Here is a 20,283-nt window from a genome sequence, read left to right on the forward strand (position 1 = left end):
GCTGTAAGTTACACCAAGTATAGAACCAGATTCTGCATCTGTTTGCTTAAATATTTCATGTCCACAGCTTGCAGACTTACACTTATTTTGAGTTATGAAATAAGAAGAGTGTTAGGGACAATCCTCATCACCCAGAAAATGGGCTTAAGGTAGAATTTAATCTGAGTGCCTGTTTAACTTCACAGAGCTTCTGTCAATGTTCCTCGATTCCAGTTATGTCATTTTGATTGTTTACTATAGTTCCTGTGTTGCCTTAGTACCTGCACTTCACCAAAATAATGCCTTGAAATAATTCCGCCCTAGACACAATTTTCATCTGGCTCTGGGAAACCCCAGAGCAGTGGCTGGAGAGGCAGACAGCTCTGCTGCTCTCCACCACAGCATTTGACTCGTTAGCTGGAAAAAAAGCATGCAGTATGGGCAGAAAAGGAAGAGAGAGTGAAGTGCACATCTCAGTTAAGCACTCAGTGCTGCCAGGAGCTGGGAAATAAGGGAAGGGGAGAAGCCAGTGCCAGCCACGCTTCTGCAGCAGCAAATTGCTTTTCCACAACTTATTGCAAAGCAAATTCAGTAGTGCACAGTTGGATCCAAATTTGTAGCAGGGCTGCTTTTGGTTATTTGCATGACAACTTGGAACCATATGAATGCAGAACAAAACACCTATTGATTTAATGGGATGGAGATTTCATTCTGGGTAAGTAGATGCTATGTAAACACAGATAGAAGGACTTCCTGGAGTGAGACACTCCACAGAAATGTTCAGAAGTATACCTTTATACTTACCCAGGCTGGTTTGTCAGGAGGCAAGTGAGTGTATCTCCTAAATCTCCAACTTGACACACATTTATACTCACAAAACATCCATATAAATAAAGGCACAGATATGTTGCCTATGCAGCTCATTTGCATGGGCAGTTCTTGCATTTCTCTGGGCAATTACTCCTCTTTGCTGACATCTCCCCATGCTCACATTTATCTGCTTGGACCGTTGGTCTGCGGTGGTTAGTCTTTGTAAACTATTTACAGCATGGTAGCAGACAGCAGTTTCTTCTCATATTTAAATTCAGTGGCATCTGTGGTACTGGTGGTAAACAAATTGTGTTATTTTTTTTAATGCTGCTTACTTCAGCTGCAGGTTTTTTTTCTGATGAGATAGCCACTGGACAAAACATGACAGGCAAGAGAAAAGAGTCACCATCTAAGCAAAAAAACCTAGCCCTGTGCATGGTTTTGCAACTGGACATGCAACTTGAACATCTACAGAAATACTTCATTCTTATGATGAACAGCAGTTAACTAATGGTCAAATATGTTGGGTCTTCTCATCCTACTGGTTACATTGGGAGTATTAAGGGGTTTAAGTGATAAGAATGGCAAAAATTTGCTCCAGCTTATAATAGCTGACATTCAACATTCAAGTGTGTGTGTATTGCATCCTGCTCAGCGATACAGTCAGATGCATTAAGATGCAGCAGACTTCTTCACTTTGACAGATATCCAGAAAGGTGTTGTGAGAATTTGCAGAGATGCATAAAATTGATCATTTAGCTTGGTTTAATAACAGTAAATATACCAGCACTAAAAAGTAGGAGCTGTATTTAAGAAAAAAAAAGAAAAGGTATTACAATCTTTGTTACTAGAACCTAGAAGTCTCTCTCTGGTACAACAGAAATGTCTGTAATAGAATTTGTGTGTTACTGGTGTATTACATTGTCCATTCTTCCATCTATACCTGTTGTCAGCACAAACATTCTTGGCTCCTTTCCCTTTCTTCTTCTTCTTTTTATTTAATAATTTATTGTAACAATTTAAAAAACAAACAAGCAAACAAACAACTCTAATGACACATCTGTGATCATCAGAATAAATCCCCAAAGCAAAAGATAGTAATTTTAACCACATTATTTGTTGGCCTCCCTTCTCTGCTGCCCCTTGTGCCCCACCCAGAGCAAACTCCATTTTTTTCTGTCATCATTTCAGCCTGAAAAAGAAGTGGACTAAAATTAAATGACAGGTTCAAGACATCCTCCCTTCCCTAAAGTGTATCTGTTCTCATTCCCCTTTGCGCCTGGCCATACAGACATTTATATTTTAAGTGTGCCTTCCTTCCATCTTCAGACACATCTGGTTATGACACTGCTCAGAGATGACTAAAGCAGGACACAGGAGCTTCATGTGACGGTGTTGTCACTTGGGATTCATTTTTTCCCCCTTGGTTCCTCAAATATTCCCAGGGGCCATAGCATACAAGCCTATTGCTCCCTCTAGAGCTCTTCAGCGCTGTTCTGGGGGTCCACTTCAATCCTCTCTCATCATGCTAAATATGAGCTCACTGCTCATTTTGCTTCCAGCTTCTGTCAGATGTGATGCAGATTGAATGCAGACTTCAGACTCCTGTATTGAGAGTACAAGCATACCACTTTCAGATGCTGTGGTTCTTGGAGGCTGATCTTCACCTTTTTCTGGTCCAGGAACAGCATTGCTGAGTGGACAGTAGCTTTCTGCCTTGTGCTTCCTCTTAGGTTCTTGCAGCTTTGCACAGCATTGGGGGATCTTAGGAGCAATCCTGTAAAGTCATGTGCTGGTTTAATCCATCTGACTTCAGCTGTCAAGTCAGCAGCAATTCTTGAGGGTGCTGTACTGATGGTACAGCCTCCAGCTAACCCATCAGCAGAGTCTCTAGGTATCATTTCAAAAGTAAGTATTGTTTTTTGGCCAGAAATGCTACAGTTTCCATTATTTTTTCTAGAAAGGTTCTGACCTTAATGCTCTTGAAAAAATAAACATTACCAAGCACTTTTTTCCTATCCTAGTTGTGAGGGAAGGCTTTATGGAAGGAGTGAGTTTTCTGCTCTGCCCTTACACATATGAGGATGTGCTTGATGTCTGTGGGAAGGGTTTCCAAAGGCAGAGCCCGGTCCCACATCTGGAGAATTTAATCCTTGTGCTCATGAGATGCTGTGTGCCTACTATTAGGAGCTGCCAGGGATAGTTACAGAGAGAGAAGCAGTCTCTGAAGTGTTTCTTACAACCCTGTGAGGTAAAGCTTGACATTGACATCACCCGTGAGCCCATCCATCACCGGCATGCTCCCACAATGGTGCAGTAGTGATTGGCTTCCAGCTTCTTTGTGTAGGTGATCTGTAGGGTGTACTATTTAACTCAGAGGGACTCAGATTTTGATGCTACCTAATGGAAGGCTATGTGTCAGCTTGCTCTCGCTACTAGGACATCATCAAATTGTCATCATGAGTGTTGGAGGCATCCAAACAATGCCAGCGTTTCAGAATGTCCTCTTGGAGTGTTCTCACTAGAGAAGTCAGTCCATCATTTAGGTTGTCTGGCTCAGTTTTGGTGGCACCCATCCTTTTCTGAGTTTGGCAGAGCAACTAAGTGCTCAGCACAGGTTTTCTAATTGTGGTTAGGAGGTCCACTTACTTAGGCATGGGAAATCATGGCATCTAATACAGGCTTCAGAGTTAGGGAGTCTGAATACAGCCTTCAGTGACTAATCTGGTATTATTTCCACCAGTTTAGTGTGCTGCATGTTGCATACTTACGTGTATGTGCATGGACTTGTGTGTTAGTGTATTATGCAAGTGTATGTTGAAAATAAGAATCTGCATCATAATACATGAAAGCAAGGAGGAGATGTTTATAGCCCTGCTGTCATCCCTAAACAGGTATCTCCATAAAACACAGATTTCACTAACAATACCTCCAATCTCAATCTACCTTCGTCAACCAGACACATAAATGATGAATAAGGTAGAAGCCATGAATAAAAGTGATAAAACCACTTAATAAAGCTAAATATAAAAGAAACATAATAACCAGAGTAAAAAACACAGCCAGAATTATTGGTAAGTAGTAATGAGTGACACATAGGTTTATGGTTATATAGTCCTGTGGTTAACCAGCGTGTGGTTAATGAATAGTCTTCTGTCAACAAGAAGTAAGCTAAGTATCTTCATACTTTTGCCAGCTTGTGACACAACCTTATACAGACTCTGGGATCTAGTCTAGTCTGTAGAAAATCATGAAAGTAACTTCACCTCCCTCTTCTTTATTCTGGTCTGGTAAACTGGTGATGTGGCCACATTTTACTATTGCTATACGTTTCCCCCCCAGTCTTTCTTCTCTGTGTGGAAAACCCACCAGAGCCTTCTAAAGAAATAAAGTTGCTATGTATTTCAGCAGACTAGCAGGAGTGCCTTACCTAAATACATCAGCAGTTGCCAAAAAAAAGAAAAAAAAAAATCAATCAGGAAGCAAAATGGAACTACTGCAGATCAGAAAAGGAAATACAGTATATTTTCAAAGTCTTTTTCAGTCTTAGTGGTCTAGGTGTGTGTAATGATACAGGAAAACTGGTTTTGGAAAGAAGATCTACAGGTGTTTCTCCTATATTTGTTAAGTCTAATCCCCTAGGTGTTAAAGTTCTGTGGAAGCAAGTTTATTGAACTTTATTACTGATGCTTCAAGAAAGATCTGTTGTTCTGCTAGAGAAAGAGTGACAAAGGTGTAAAGCTTTATCATGTGTTTGATAATTTGATTAATTTTGATATTTAAAGAATGTCAAGAACACAAGCATCCTTGGTCTGGGTAGTTGTAGGGTCCAAGAGTTGAGGGCCAAGAGCCCTGGGACAGGGATCTGAAATTATTTTAGCTTCTGTTGCAATTCTTTTGATCTGATGGACTGCTTTCTCCTGAGGATGTGGAGGTGGGAAGGCGCTGGCCTGGGATTTGTGAGGCTTGTGTTTCAGCTTCTGTTTTGTCAGGGCTGTGATTCAGGATTAAAGTTGGATTTAGTTGCAGCAGCCAAAGTGGTTAGCATCGCTGGCCACAGGCTTCCTGTGAGAGCGTGGCCAAGACACTTTATCTCCCCACAGTTCCTCATCCATAGACTGGAGAGAATACCTCCCTAATTCACAGGGATGTGATGAGGACAGTTTCCAGTAACAACTATGTGTGTGTGCTCGCAGTGATGTTGATACAGACCATTAGCACCAAAGTAGGAACTGCATTAAGAGAAGTATTGAATTTCAAATGAGTGTGCATAGGGCGGGGGGGAATATTGCTGCTAGAGGCAGGCATTTATATTTACATTTATATTTAAATTTATATTTATTTATCTAGATGAATGAAGCAAACAATAAAAGTGGGAAGTCTTAGAAAGGAAGAAACTCGGCACTTGGGAGGGCTGGAGCCAGTAGTAAAATGAAGCAGGCAGATCTGTATGGGAAAGCTCCCATAGCATGTACCCAAAGGAGGAGAACTTCAATTTTCTTTAAACAGTTCCTGTTTATCTAAGTTGGGGTGATGTCCCTTGATGTCTCTTACTGATAACAAAGATTCCTGTCAGTATCTGAGTCCTCCATGATGCTGAGATAAGTATGCTAAACCTGCTGACAGGCGATGTTTTTATTGTTGTCCAGGCCAAAGCCGTAATGAATGCATATATGCAGTCTTATCAAAGATGCAGAATGTTCCTTTTGTTATTTAAAAAATGCCTGAAGTAAATGCTGCCATTGGCCAAAAGCAAATCCAGGCCATCAAAATGAGTGCTCTTCTGAACTTAGAGAGGTGGTGTGCACATAACAATTTTGAAAAGTTCTTCGCAGTTTTCTTACTGAGCTAGAGAGAAATGAAGCGTAGTGTTTTGATATATTTTCATAAGAGGTTTTAGTTCTCTGTGGGCAAGATGTAAGGATTATTTTTTCCCCCCATTACCTTGTTTCTTGACATTGCAGTAGCAGATTATTTTTTAAAGGTTATGGCTTGCAATATGGAATTGAGGTAATACCACAAAGTGTGGGATTTTATAATCTCCCTAGGGGATCCGAGCACCCAGTTCTTGATTTTAACAAGTGGTGTTGATCAGATTCCTGTGGCAGTTTTGGAAGAGTCAGCCACAATTTCTAAACATCTCTGAACTAACACCTTTTAGAAAGTACAGATAACCTACCAGCAGTCATGCAGATCAGATAAATTCTTGACTTTTAAGGGTAACCTCCTTTTGTTTTACAAACAAAGTGTAGCTCATTTAAATATAAATTAATTTTTGTTTTCTGAGAGCTTTGAGCTGTTGCTAAGGAGGGAATGCATCCAGCACCAGGCAGTTGTGAGGTTATAAACCCTGCTCTCTTGGCACATATCAATCTTCAGCTATGGACAGCTAAAGTGGTTCTGTGCCATTTGGTGTCTTTAAGTGCTGTCTGAAATGAGGAGCACACCTTTTCTCCACACATATGTTCAGTAATGTTTTTTTCCTGTTGCAGGGAAAAGCTTCACGCTGACTATCACAGTCTTCACGAATCCGCCACAAGTAGCCACATACCACAGAGCCATCAAGATAACAGTGGATGGACCACGTGAACCCAGAAGTAAGTGTGCTAATGCTCACTTGGCTTCTGCACTTGCAGAAGGCCAAGTCAGTGGTTTAGTTTAGGTGTTCATCACCAGCCTCACAAAACACATCAATATCCAATGCTTGTGGAGCAGTGGGTATGTCTTAAGCCAAGGCTGTTCTTCGGGTGGTTTTAATTATTCCTTCCCAAAGCTGTATTTCTCATGGGTCTTCTTCAGCTGATCTAGAACATGACTTGCACTGCATTTACAAAGTATCTGCCCAGGGGTAACTTGGATCGTAACCAAAAGCTGACAGAAGAGATGCTGGTAAAAAGGTGGGCAGCATATACCTTACGCATCATTTCTTTATAGTCTTGCCTTTCAGATGTTAAGAGGATTTTAAAGCATTGGAAACCAATATGTCATTGATCTAACTTTTCAAGCTCAGTCGCACTGCAAAGAGAAATAAATGCCTGAGAGAGGTCACCTGGTAGATGCTTTATAGAGTTCACTGTTGCTCATGCTGTCATATAGCACCCTTAGGAGCACCCATTTTCACAGACACCCAATCTTTCCTTCTTTTTCCCTCTCTTTTTTAAAGAATTAAGTACAAGGAGGAAATGAATGGCTTGGTACCTCCAGGGGAATATATGCACCTCTCACACAGGCAGTTGTTTTGTTCAGATGGCAAGGGCAGGCTGTTTTGTCTGGAGAGTGAAGTGAGGGTGGAGCCAGATACGCAGGTTTAGATGCTTCTGCCGCCTGTTAGTGGAGACAATTGTTAACCTGCCACTAGCCCAAGTGGGGCTTTTTCATACTTCTATTGAAATGCCCTGATGTAAATTGAGGTTTTGTGGTTAATTTCTTGCACTCCTCCTGCATGCTTGGCAGAAGTTCTGGCTGTTGCTTAAGTGGAATCATCCCATGAGAAGACAGCAGCAGGATTCAAACACCCACTAAAGAACGAGACTCGCAGCTTGGGATTAATTGGGTGAGGGAAGAAAAGATAGATTTGAAAGTTCAGCTAAAATAGTTTAGAAAATTCATTAAATACCTGTGCATTTTCTTCTCCAGCTGCCATTTGTCTGAGTTGCGTCATGGTACTGCATGTATTTAGCAGAAAAATATGGCCTATATTTTTCTGGATTTGAAGCCAGACTTTAAAACAAATACTGTTGTTTGGGTAAGGCTTCTTATGCAGTTTGTATTTATTGCTTTTGCAAATTGTGGTTGAATTGTCCCTGAAAAATACCCCTGGTGAACCAGGCAGCTGTGCACATAAGAAAAGATATTTGTATATGCAAGTTGCAAATTTGCATATGGAATTCCCTGGGCATGCTCATAGTTTGCAGACAACAAATAAGCTTTAGTGTTTTGAATATGAGTCTGCTACAATGGTAAGACACAAAATCATCCTGCAGGCATACCTACTGTTTTAAATCAATTCTTCAGTTAGTATAATAGTTAATATTTAATAAGCGCCTACATTTTAAAAAGGAAGTAGAGATATAATACATATTGAAGCAACATACATATCATCCCAACTCAAATGTATGTAAAAGCTTCCTTGTAAATAATTTCACTTTTCCATAGACAAATCAGCAGCATAGTGGAGGAGGCTTTATTGCTTGTAAGGAAGAGAGGAGAGACTTCCCCCTTGATAAGAATGCACAGCTCTGTCTATTGCTAAGCCATTCATGACACGGTGTAGAAGGTATTATGTTCCTTTTATTATTAAATAGTCCACAAAGTCACAGAATCACACAATGGTAGGGATTGGAAGAGACCTCTGGAGATCATCAAGTCCAGCCCTCCTGCCAAAGCAGGTTCACCTAGGGCAGGCCACACAGGATTGCATCCAGCTGGGTTTTGAAAGTCTTCAGAGGATACTCCACAACCTCTCTGGGCAGCCTGTTCCAGTGCTCCATCACCCTAAAAATAAATTTCCTTATTTAGGTAGAGAAGTTTTTCCTCACGTTGAAGCAGAAGTTCCCAGTGTTGCACTTTGTAACTGTTGTCCTCCCATCCTGTCACTCTGCACCAGTGAAAACAGGCTGCCCCAGTCTTCTTGATGCGCACTCTTAAAGTATTTGCAAGCACTGATCAGATCCAGCCTCAGCCTTCTCTTCTCCAGGCTAAAAAGCCCCAGGTCTCCCAGCCTCTTCTCATAAAACAGACATGCTATTTCCTTAATCATTCTCATAGCTCTCTGTTGGAGTCTCTCTAGTAGTTCCCTGTCCTTCTTGGACTAGGGAGCTGAGAACACGCAATACTCCAGATAAGGTCTCACCAAGGCAGAGTAGAGGGTCAGGAGAACCTCCTGTGACCTGCTGGCCACACTCTCCTTTATGCACCCCAGGCTACCATTGGCCCTCTTAGGGCCAAGTCCTTCACTTTGGCTTCTCACCAAGGGTTTCTGAATCTCAGTGGCTGTTGCTGTCATTCTGGTGTCTCTTCTCTTTATGTGTTTGAATGAGATGTGGATTGGCCTGTTGAGATATACCACAGTCTATGAAGGAAGGAAGTGAATTCTCCATTCTGGGACAGTTCTGACTGGTTTGGCCTTTACATTCATTTTTCCTTACTCTGGCTCAGCGGATGTATCCCACTTTGCATTGGTTCAGTTAGATTGGTTACATGTGTAGCCTGCACAAAGATCGATTGCAGAACTGTTACCTGCACAAACACACGTGCAAGATTTGTGGCCAGATATGTCAAAACATACAGCTGTGTACTGAGGGGGTTTTAAATTATATCAGCCTTACTGTCTTGAGGCTAGGGTCAAAATAAAAATTGCTAGCTTAGAGTGTTTCTAGTTTTGGGAACCATTCTTGCTTATAGATCCATGACTCACTCATTTGCTTGAGCTAAAGGAATTACAGAAATACTGAGATCTACTTTATAAGATGTCCCAGTTCAAAAGAAATCTGTGGAAGACAGTAATGACAAAATAATTAGATACTACTGTCTTGCAGAGACCTGGAAAAAAGACATGCAGAAAAAATAATGGTGGAAGGTACAAGACCGTTTCTGAGGATGTAGGCCATCTGACATAAAAGCCAGAACTTTACACCAGGGTGACTTCTGGCCAACTTTACAGGACATAGAAATACCTTAAAAACCAAACCAAACCAACCCAGAAAACAAAACAAAACCAACATTTAAAATTGATTAGCTTAAGAAATAACAGCAACGTTTTCTTTGGTCTTCAGAGAATGTCAGATCAAGAGCACTTTCTGAGCCAGAATTAGATGGGTTCTCAAAATGTTGGGTTTTTTTAAAGCAAAAGGACAGTCTCTTCAACTAGACATGCTTGGGGACAAAACTTCAAAACGTAGCACAAAGCAGGATTTAAAGTCAGTTTTGGAAAACAGAAAAATACTCAACCAAAGGCTATAAAAGCAAATAGGCATAGCATAGTCTTTTTGGCTCACTAAGATGCGTGGAGATACTATAATAGGTGACAATAGCAGAGCATGTATTATCATGTGTGCCACCTTCATACTGCAGAAAGGCTGCAGAGCAGGGAAGTCATTGTGCCCCTGTACTCAGCACTGGTTAGGCCATAACTTGAGTACTGTGTCCAGTTCTGGGCCCCTCAGCTTAAGAAGGACATTGAGACACTTGAACGTGTCCAGAGAAGGGCAACAAGGCTGGGGAGAGGCCTCGAGCACAAACCCTATGAGGAGAGGCTGAGGGAGCTGGGGTTGTTTAGCCTAGAGAAGAGGAGGCTCAGGGGAGACCTTATTGCTGTCTACAACTACCTGAAGGGTGGTTGTGGCCAGGAGGGGGTTGGTCTCTTCTCCCAGGCAACCAGCACCAGAACAAGAGGACACAGTCTCAAGCTGTGCCAGGGGAAGTTTAGGCTGGAGGTGAGGAGAAAGTTCTTCACAGAGAGAGTTGTTAGCCATTGGAATGGGTTGCCCAGGGAGGTGGTGGAGTCACCATCCCTGGAGGTGTTCAAGAGGGGATTGGACGTGGCACTTGGTGCCATGGTTTAGTAGTCATGAGGTCTGTGGTGACAGGTTGGGCTTGATGATCTTTGAGGTCTCTTCCAACCTTGGTGATTCTGGACTTCGAGTTCTTGCATATCCCATTGTACATTTGGTCGTGGTTATTGTGATGGCCAGGTCTTTGCCTAGCAGCATATTTGCCTGGGTAACTACTGGGTTGGCATTTACAGTTGTGGTAATTACTCATGCACAGGGCTTTACACCATTGTCCTTTTTTTGCCATTGAATTTCTGGCTGCGCCTATCCAGATGCTACTGATCAAACTTTAATGGCGTGCAGATGAGAGCCAAGGTGCTTAAGAATCTGGCTTTTCCTCTACATGATGTATTTTGAAAATCCCTTTTGAGCTTAGGATTTTAGTCTCCAGCTCTGAACAAATGCTTATTTTCTAACATTTTTGTAAAAAGAAATAATACTGCACTGTCAGGGAGAAGGGCAAGATGACCTAACCCATCATTTTCTTCTCCAGCTTCTATGATTCTATGATTCATAAAGCAATTTATGTTTTTATGAGCTAAGTCCATGGGGAAAATCATTAGCAGTAACCAGATCAAGAGTAGTGCTCCTGATGAAAATACTTTTGGTTAGGAAACTTGGTAGAAATAGTATGACTCTTAAATTAAATATTTCCCCTAGGCCATTTGACCTACTGTGTACATCTGTTGAAAAATTAGGTTTTACTTCTTTTGACTGCTTCTTTCTGGTTTTCTCATTGAATTGTTTTAACTTACATAGCTCTGAAAAAAATCACTAATGGACCAAGTGCCTGGAAATGGCACAAAATGAAAAGACCACATGGATTTAACCCCAGTGGGCCTAAGATATCCAAGGTTAAGCTGGACATTAAATGAGATCATTCTGTATTGGATACGCGTGTTTCCCAAACACTTTTTTGTCATCCTTATATCAAGACCAGCATGCTGAAGAGCAGAAAGAGAGAATAATACTGCTAAGCAACATTCAAGAAGGAGCTTAAAAAGCAGCTGACCCAAGAAATCCCTTTTTAGAAATGGAAATTTCCTTTTCCCTCTTGGCAAAGCTAGAGGGGGGTGGAGTGGGTGGGTGGAGAGGGAGGGGTGTGGGGAGTTGTTGAGGGTGAGATGTGGGGCAGGTAAATCTTTGATCAGCTACAGTTAAAGACACTCTCAGACCCTGATCTGAAGGGATCCCAACTCACTTGTAAGGTTCAAGGAAAGCCCACATTGTCTAGCTGTTCTGAAGGAAACCTTCAAACACTCCCTTGCCCAGCTGAAGGTCTTTTTTTAGGGAATCCCCATGGGCTGGTGATGTTAAGTGCAGCTGACCTGCTTATCCTTTCCTCTGCCCCATCCAACTGTTGCCCGCAGACTTAGATTCCCAGAGTAGCTTCTGAGCCAGAATTAGGTGGGTTCTGGGAGTAGCTTCTGGGAGGAGAATTGGCATCCTCTTATCCTGTGGCAGAAGTGAGGAAGACCGCACGTGTCAGGCTTGGAAGAGATGATTGCTCCAAGAGTTTCACATCACTTTCACCTTCAGCCTTTCATGCAAGGAAAAGCCAGACCGTTCTCTCAACCACATTTTCATCTCAGTGAGATGAAATTGATCTCACTTTCACCATCACTCAATTTCATCTCAGAGAGGTGAAATAATGCTAAATGTTCTTTATTTCTTGCTTGCTTTCTGCTGCAAATGCCTCCATCTGTTGGAAACTGGGATTAGCATGTACCAATGAACGGTTTAGAAATGATGAAAAAATGAATCATTGTGTAATTGGAATAGACTCACTATATGAATTTCAGTGATGGCTTTTCAGACACTTCCATTCACCTGCAGACTTACATTACTTAGAAATGGCTTAACAGGAAATATGTTGAAGAAAAGGTGGTGTTTATGGGCTCATTGTCTGTATAACGGAAGTCCAATAGAGGCTCTTTCTTGCTTTGCTAGCACTAGCCGTGTGCTCCCCAGCCCATCACCCTCTCAATATCACAACCCGTCTTTGCTAATCACTTTTAAAGAATCTTGGCCAAGGTACTTGCACCCAGGAGCTTCTGAACTAAACAGACCATGTACAGACAAAAGAATGGGCTGCAAGAAGGGCTGATGACTGCGCACTGCTGGATTCGTGCCTGTGTGTTTGTGTCCCCACATCCTATTGTCTGGGTGACACTGATGTGGGTGGACTAGTGCTTAAATTGTGGGTGCACTCTGGGGACATTTGTAGTTGGCTTGTGCAATGGTTATGTGCAAGCGTGCAGCAGTTGGGGGAAGTTACAAAACTTTGCTAGCTCAAATTCACACAATGTGGCTTGATGCATTGCTGTCTCTGGGTATGGATAGGTTGGCAGACACTGCTGGCTTCCCTTCTCTGTGTGTGTCTGTGTCTCATTGAAGGATGAACAAGTAAGAACAATTGAATCCATTTATATAAAATAAAGTAGCGTGATATTGCAAGGGCATGCTTGCAGACCAAAGGAGCTGTTTCTGAACAGGCTTGGTCCTAGCAGTCCCCGGGCAGCCAGGCCAGCTCCACAATCCCCCAGAGCAACAAGGGATAAACAGCCTAAAATATATATCCTGTGATTAGGCATGTCTTCCCCCCACTGTGAAAGCTGTGCATGCCACCAGCCTATTTTTCATAATGAAAGTACACAGGGAGAGAGCAGAGGGCAATTTGTCCCTTTGTGACTTGTGTTTTCTGAAGAAAAGTGAAGAGTGAGGGGGAAATCAGCCTGTTTGCATTTTCATGCACTTCCATGCAGCCTGTTACTCCAGTGATGTAGCATTGGCCTTCTGGCTTAGCACAGCACTGTATAGCACAGGAGCATCACACAGCACAGGACGACTTGATACTAGATGTTAAAAGCTTGGCTACAGAACAGGACCAGTGGTTGTGTGTGTGGATGCAGTCAGCTCTGCAGAGCATCATCAGTTGCCTTTGCAGCTCTCAGGTCCCTCATGGCCCAGAAAGACCTCTCTGTGCCCCCCATCCCAGGTGCTTGGCAAGCATCTTTTCCTCCATAAGGGGATAGCAGAGCAGCCCTTTCAAAGATGGGTCTGCTCCAGGCTGGGGCTGCCCCCTCAAAATGGCTGGTGGGGCTGGCACAGCATCAGCCTGTTGTCTAAGATCTCAGAGTCCTCAGCCTTGACCATCCCTGGGGCCATCCACTGTCAGCAGAAACTTTAATCATGGACCAGCAGTTGGTTTCAGCTTGAAAATCATACAGACACACTGCCCAAGAGCTGAAAAGATCAGTATCTGCTGTAAGTACAATGGTGGAAAGATTCCTGAGTGTAGGCAAGATTCAGGCAGGAACATCATATGGACTTTAACTGGCTAGCAGCTTACCTGCAACTCCTAAAAACAGTACTGGTTGTTCTCCATCACATGCAAAGGATTATGAAATTTATATGAATGCTTGGCACTCCCTGGCATAACAGCGATGGAGGAGTGGTGGGGGGAAAACCCTTTTTGTCCTACTCACTAGGTAGGTTCTCTATAGGTTTTAAGTTCCAGCATCCTTGAGGTTTCATGGTGCAGATACTTCTTTTCCATCTGGAAAAGATGGAAGAGAGTTATTTCTCCTGGCATTTATCAGTCTCCCTGCTGAGTCAGTTAGGGGAGTTGCTTTCAGGTGATAGGAGACAGACAATGTGTCATTTTAGTTCAATAAAATTATCAAATATGTGCAATACAAGATCTTGTGTCAAGTGAGCTTTTCTGGGAGTGCAGTAGCTCACATATGGATTTATTTGCCTAGTCATGTGGCTGTATTTTTTAAAGATACACAGAAGTGTTGACAGGACAACATAAAGTAGGTAAACAGGAAATCAGATTGCTGTGGTGTGGGCTAGGAAGAGCAGCAAGACTGGCTCAGTTCTTTAGAAATTATTTCAGTTCAGTTTTTGAGTGATTTAATCCCACACAGGTGTTTTTCCATCCTCCTTTGAGTTAATGTGATTTTAAACTGCGAAGAGGTAGGTTGTTAGTTTTGTATTTGTCAGCTTTTATTCCCCATTTAAAATTCATTATTGTTTCCCATTTAATATTCATTATCATGTTGCCTCGTGATTGAACAGCTATGAAGACTGTGGTGAATATTTGTAAGTGCTTACCTACATTTGCATGGTGGCATTTTCAGGGCTCTCCTGCAATCTGTGGGCAAGTACTCTAAATGTGACAAAAGCAGAGTTAGGTGAATGTATACTACTTCTGAAAATGCTCCCTAAGGAGTCAGTAGGTCTAACTTTTTTTCTGTCAAATGCACTTACCTACAAAGAATTTGTAGCTGTTAAAAATCACTGAACAAGTTTTTTAGGGGCGGAGCATTTTCCATAGGGGAAAAAAAGTCTGCATAGGTGGCACTTGTATTTATTGTGGGTGTGTGTATATAAAGAAGAGCATTAATAAATAGCACTTGGGCAAGTAGGTTTGCCATAGGGGATGTCATTATACATTGGTCCCCACTGACATGTCCAGTATCTTTCCAGGGAGCTTAGTGGTGTTCTGAAAGAAAGACCTCTGAGTCAGGTCCTCCATACATCATATTTCTTCAGCAAGGGAAGACTTTTGAATGGCAGCAAACAAATGTAAGCAAACAAAATGTTTGAAGGAGCTGCTGAGGGGTTTTGCATGAGCTGGGGGAAGATGGGCTTGTAGTTGAAACCCTGCAGCAGAGCTGCCTACTGTGGTTTCAAAGGTGTCACACACACCCCCTGCCCTCCCTAGAAGGAGGTTAGGTAGTAAAGCTGGGCTACTGGACCATTGGTCAGCGATCCTGCTGTCCTTCCAGGGATGGCTGCTGAATGCTTACCACACTGCTGGCAGTTGAGAAAGTTTCTCTCAGGGATGTGCTGGAGGGCAGCAGGACCTGACCACAAAACCTCTGCAACCTGCCTCTTTCACTGTGCTTTCCACCGGAGGTGGGAGAGAGTGTCTTCTTTTTCTCAGGCTGGTAAGGGAGCTAGGAAAAGAGGAGGGAAAGTTTCACCCTGCATGGAGTGGTCAAATGCTCCTGTTCACCAAACAAGCTGTTGGCAATCTAGGGCCTTTTCTGAAGCCTCTGTTTTTGAGGAGTTGCCTTACTTACAAGTTTACCAAAACAACACGTGTTTAAGAGAAAGGCTGGATGAAGCTGTGTGGCACTTCCAGTGAGCAGCCTTATTTTCTTCTTGCAATATAACTGGAAGGTGTGAAAATCCATCTCTGTTGCAGTCCTTCCCAGATTTGCCTTCCCTGGATAATCAAAAGGTGCAGCAGTTTCCTCTTTGCAGGCCCATATGAAAACACTGCAGGCTTTTGCTTCATGCTGTGTTACCCATTGTGAAGAATGCAAAGAGGACTCTTGCTCTGCATCTCCATTTGTGTCCTTGCTCCTTGCCTCTCTGCTGCAATTTGGAATTGTAATGAGTATATGCATTTCCTAGTAGTGGTAGTGATAAACCTTGGTGAGACTGTCCCTGTGTCAGCCCTGCACAGGTCTGTGCAGAGCATGAGGGAGACGGATGCTTGGGAAGACACCATCTCAACTCTGCTTGTGAATTCTAAGAGAAGGAGTTGTCTCTAGTATGAGGGCATGATGTGCTTGTTAATAATTGCAACACATCCTAAAGGAGGGAAACATCTCCCTTGCCGCCTTTAATCCTAGGACAGATAAGGAACAGCCTGTAAAAGTGGGAGGAGACACAAGAAAAATTTTAACCAGCCATAAATGAAAAGTTGATGTATTTCTTTTGTTAAAGTAGGAGCTGACCTTTATTCTTCCTTTGCAAAGTATTGTAGTTCAAGTTGATTAAGCATGACAGGTACCAGGCCATCTTCTCAGGGCTGACCAGTCCAGAAAAGCCAGGCTGCGTCATAACCTGAGCGTATAAAGCTGCAGAAAAAGTCAGGCGACAGTGTTGATTTAATTATTAAGGATTCTGTTTGTCTGAGTCTGTCTGCCTCTCCTACCTACACCCTGCATTATGGGCTGTTCTTCATTACCTGCTCTACCTATCTTCACAATCTAGCCGCAAACAGTTTTGGTTGACCACACCACTTCCCTCTTGAAAGTTAATACTGTTTGACTCATTCTGTACTGCTAACACCAAGCCAAAGAAAACAAGCCAAAGAATAACCTGCTTGTATGCAGTTTGGAAACTTCTCAGAGGCCCTGCTTTCAAAATGCTATACAGTAGCTTACTATATCTCTCTGCAGCTGCAAAGAAAATGAGGAAAGCAAAAAATGGTTCAAGAACCTAAAATAAAGACTAGGCAGAACCACATGAAATTTATGAGCTTTCAGTGAACCGCAGTCGGGTGTAGGCACAATGGAGCATTACTACACAGGAGAGACTACTTAGTAACCTACAGATTAAAACACCCAAACTCGTTTCTTTGGAAAAACAGGTATTTTCAACTATTGTGTGGAAACACCAGTCACCAGGCTTGGTAAAAGCAAAGCCTGTAGCCTGGCTATAGACTTTTATTGGACAGGATGAAAGTTTTTTACAAGTCGTTAAAGTCTGACTGGTCAGCAGCCCTGTGAAGTACATTGCTTTTGTGTTGCCAAATCCCCCTGGTTTATGTAAACAGCAAGCCACAGGACTTGACCTTTAACTTGTAGGTCCCATGTACACCTCTGTCTGAGGCTGAATGATGGAGACCTTTTACTGTCTACAGATACGGTAAACTGATGAAATGGGTTTCTGTTTCAGTTAGTTCCCTGACCTCCGATATTATGATGTTTGTGCAACTCACTTTCCTGTTCATCTGTCCTCTCATAGGCACTGTAAAGCTGACAAATGCTATCATCTTTTGCTTTTTTCCCAAATCAGGCTGAGGGAGGGCGTTCAGAGTCATCCCACCTAAGCCTGCATGTTTGATTAAGGGGTGTGAACTAGGAGCCTGGTCCCTTGTATTCAGCAGAAAGACAACCTTCTCCCAAGGGTCACCCAATTGGTGGCTCAGTCTATGCTACGTGAGCCTTCTGTTTCTGTAGGTGGGGGATTTTTTGCTATTGTTTTGTTTTGTGTTGTGCCTTCCCCTCCCCTCGCCCCCCCCCCCCCCCCCCCCCCCCCCCCCGATAGAAGTGCCTTTTTGTGCCCATATTTTCCTTGGTTACTTGCTGAGCTGATGGTTGGCTGGGTGTGCATCATTCTGCACCTACTCTTTCATATATATCTTCAACTATGATCCCTCAGCCCATGGCTGGAGGGTATTCTTATGGCAGTTTGTACGTGTGGGAAGATGCAAACTATAAAGAAACAAAAGAGGCTTTTTGGCAATGCGATGCTTAAGTTGGGAGTCATTCAAACTCTGTCAAAGAGTTGGTATTTTTAAAGTATATACATTGACATGGGGGAAAGGGAAAAGAAAGCAAAGGGTATAATTTTCTAGACTAATTTAACTTCCATTAGCAACTTCTGGCCTCCAAACTCCTAATACTTGATTCCCTTACTTTTCCTTTTCTGCAATGACCTAATTCTTGGGGTGAAACCACAGAATAATTGCACTTCCATGACAGAAATAGGAGACATGCATATGCTAGATTCACCAGGAGTTTTCATGAAGCAAGCAAAATAATTGTGATTTAAGCAGAAATGTATGTGTGCATTGCTATTTGTGCATACAGCACAGGCCTCAGTAACAGAGCTAGAGGGAGAGGAAGCACTGCAAAAAGTGTCAAGATTGCTTTTTCTGGCTGTGGTACCTCAGGGTAGACATGAGGTTTTTCATATGTTCATCAGGAGGCAGGGAGAGAGTTGGGTGGACTCATCCTGGAGGAGCCTACAGCCTCTGTCAACATGCCAGCTGCTGCAAGGGAGAACAGTAGCCTCCACTTGTTCATTTTCCTAGTGGAGCTCTCCCAGTGCATCTGGATAGTGAATCAGTGGCAAAAAGGACTCTCAGCCTGACAGAACACTCACCAGGAAAATAGGAAACCAAAGTTTGTTTTCTAATACAGACCAGGCAAGAGGGGCTTGATCTAGACTCTGCCGCATGCTCTAGTTTGTTCCGGGGCAGAACTCTTTTTCACAGCATATTTTGTTCTACCTATAGCATCTGCTTTTGTGGGTTGCATTTAAAAACACTGATATAAAAAAGAAGAGGTAAGAGAAAACAAAACCAAAACCAAAACACCAAAATATTGTTTAACTACTGTTAAAACAGACAGACAAAAACTGCACCAGCCATTCAGGGTGCCTGTCATTGCAGTAGAGCAACTAACCTCCCAATAGAGGTGCAAGAAGCTACCTGGGCTGTACCTGCCATATAAATCTTTGTTCACCTTGGTATCACTGGACATTTGTTCAACATACAACCAAACAGGATTATCTGATGGAAAAAATAAATGCCTAGCATGGGATTGTACCTGAAACATCTAGTCTGTCTGCAGGTAGTTGGAGTAACAAGGCACATTTGCCCCCAGAGACAGGGAAAGCATGCTCCTGACAGGAGAAGCACTTCACCACTTCCTGGTGTCAATCTGTCTGTGAATGGCATTGCTCAGCATTTTGCTTCTGAAGGGCCATGGGATGTCAGCTTGGCCATCAAATCACATAGTATCCAGCTTCATTTATAGGTTGCCCAGCACTTTGTGCCACCATCCAGTCAGGTCTGATGCCCAGCGCTGATTCTCCTGGTAATTACAGACACGGCACAAAAATCTCGAGCATAATATCCTGTCTACCATGATGTTCCTTCTGTCTGGAAACAAGGCTTGTGTCACACAGTGCTTAAGAAAAACAACAAAACCCCATAATTGCTGATGAGTCTACTTGAAGCTCTTACTACCAACACCATTCTTTCTCTTCACCCTAGCAATAATACTTTTAATTGAGGTAAGAGAAAATATTGTACAGTGTGCCAAATTCCCTTTTTAGGAACTTTTTGTATTATACTTCTAACACTGTGCAAGAGGTTAATGAGCTTTGATACTGTCCCATATTGATCCTTCAAATGCCTGAATGCATTGTAAGTATTTTCCAAGTGATGGAGGCCAGAGAGGAAACCACTCTGCAAAGTAGTTTTTTTTTCAAGCATGATTTCCAAGAGCCCTCTTAGCTGCTATTCAACAATGGTTAGTGCCTTATGCCTAGGATGCACATCCATCTCTGCAGGATCAGAGCAGGTCTGTTGGAAATCAGAGAAACCGGTGTCCTAGAAAAATTATACTACTTCCTCTTTCTCTGCAGACAGGAAATAATGGGGAAAGAATATGCAAAGTATTTTATACCTGGGGTATCTGGCACATAGAAAAACATTACTGTTTTATGCACTTAAGGCACTATTCCTATTGTTAGCCAAAAAAAGGCCTTTTTTGTGTGTGTGTGAGCAGGATAGCTGATTTTTAAGCATTTACATTCCCCAGCTTGGTAGCAATATAGAAGCACTACATTTTAATTGACTTTTGTTTACAAGAATGTGTCCATTTTTTTTGCACTAGGGTGTTCACTTCCTAGAACAGTGTGAGAGAGTGTATTTTCTTCACATCCTTCACTATGAACAAAATAACTGGATTTATTTTAGCTTCATGGACAAAACAGTGTTTACCACTTTATTAACTGAACACAATGAAACATGGCTTATTTTCTACCCCACTAGAGATGGAGCCAAACCAAAGCCCTGAATACAAACAGCCCTGAAAAGAGGAGATGCCAGCTTTGGTTGAACCAAAGCATCAGGTCTCATCAGCCACTCCCTATTTCAGCAAAGTCTGGCTAGATGCTGTATTTTCCTGTGTATAATCCACTTTCTGGATGTGAAGTTTCTACTTCTGCCTGCATAAAGAGGGAGCTGAGGAGAGAGGGGGGTGTATTCTGTTTCCATTGTGGAGAAAGGACTCTAATTAAATTCCCCTTATACTATCTCCATGCAAGTCCAACCTGCTGATTTGGGGCAGAAAATTTGTGGGTAATAAACATGAAAAACCCTGGCATTTCTGCTTGGGTTTGC

General features: G+C 42.5%; 1 protein-coding gene across 2 annotated transcripts in view; it reads left to right on the forward strand.

The window, feature by feature from the left end:
• RUNX1 (RUNX family transcription factor 1) overlaps positions 1 to 20,283 on the forward strand; it is a 176,664-nt gene that overhangs the window by 118,104 nt on the left and 38,277 nt on the right. For both annotated transcript variants that reach the window (XM_054166042.1, XM_009905734.2), the window contains exon 4: positions 6,282 to 6,386. In XM_054166042.1, coding sequence (XP_054022017.1) covers positions 6,282 to 6,386 — 105 coding nt within the window. The remainder of the gene's footprint in view (positions 1 to 6,281; positions 6,387 to 20,283) is intronic.

Source organism: Dryobates pubescens, chromosome 12 (assembly GCF_014839835.1).
Source record: "Dryobates pubescens isolate bDryPub1 chromosome 12, bDryPub1.pri, whole genome shotgun sequence".
NCBI classification, from domain to species: Eukaryota; Metazoa; Chordata; class Aves; order Piciformes; family Picidae; genus Dryobates; species Dryobates pubescens.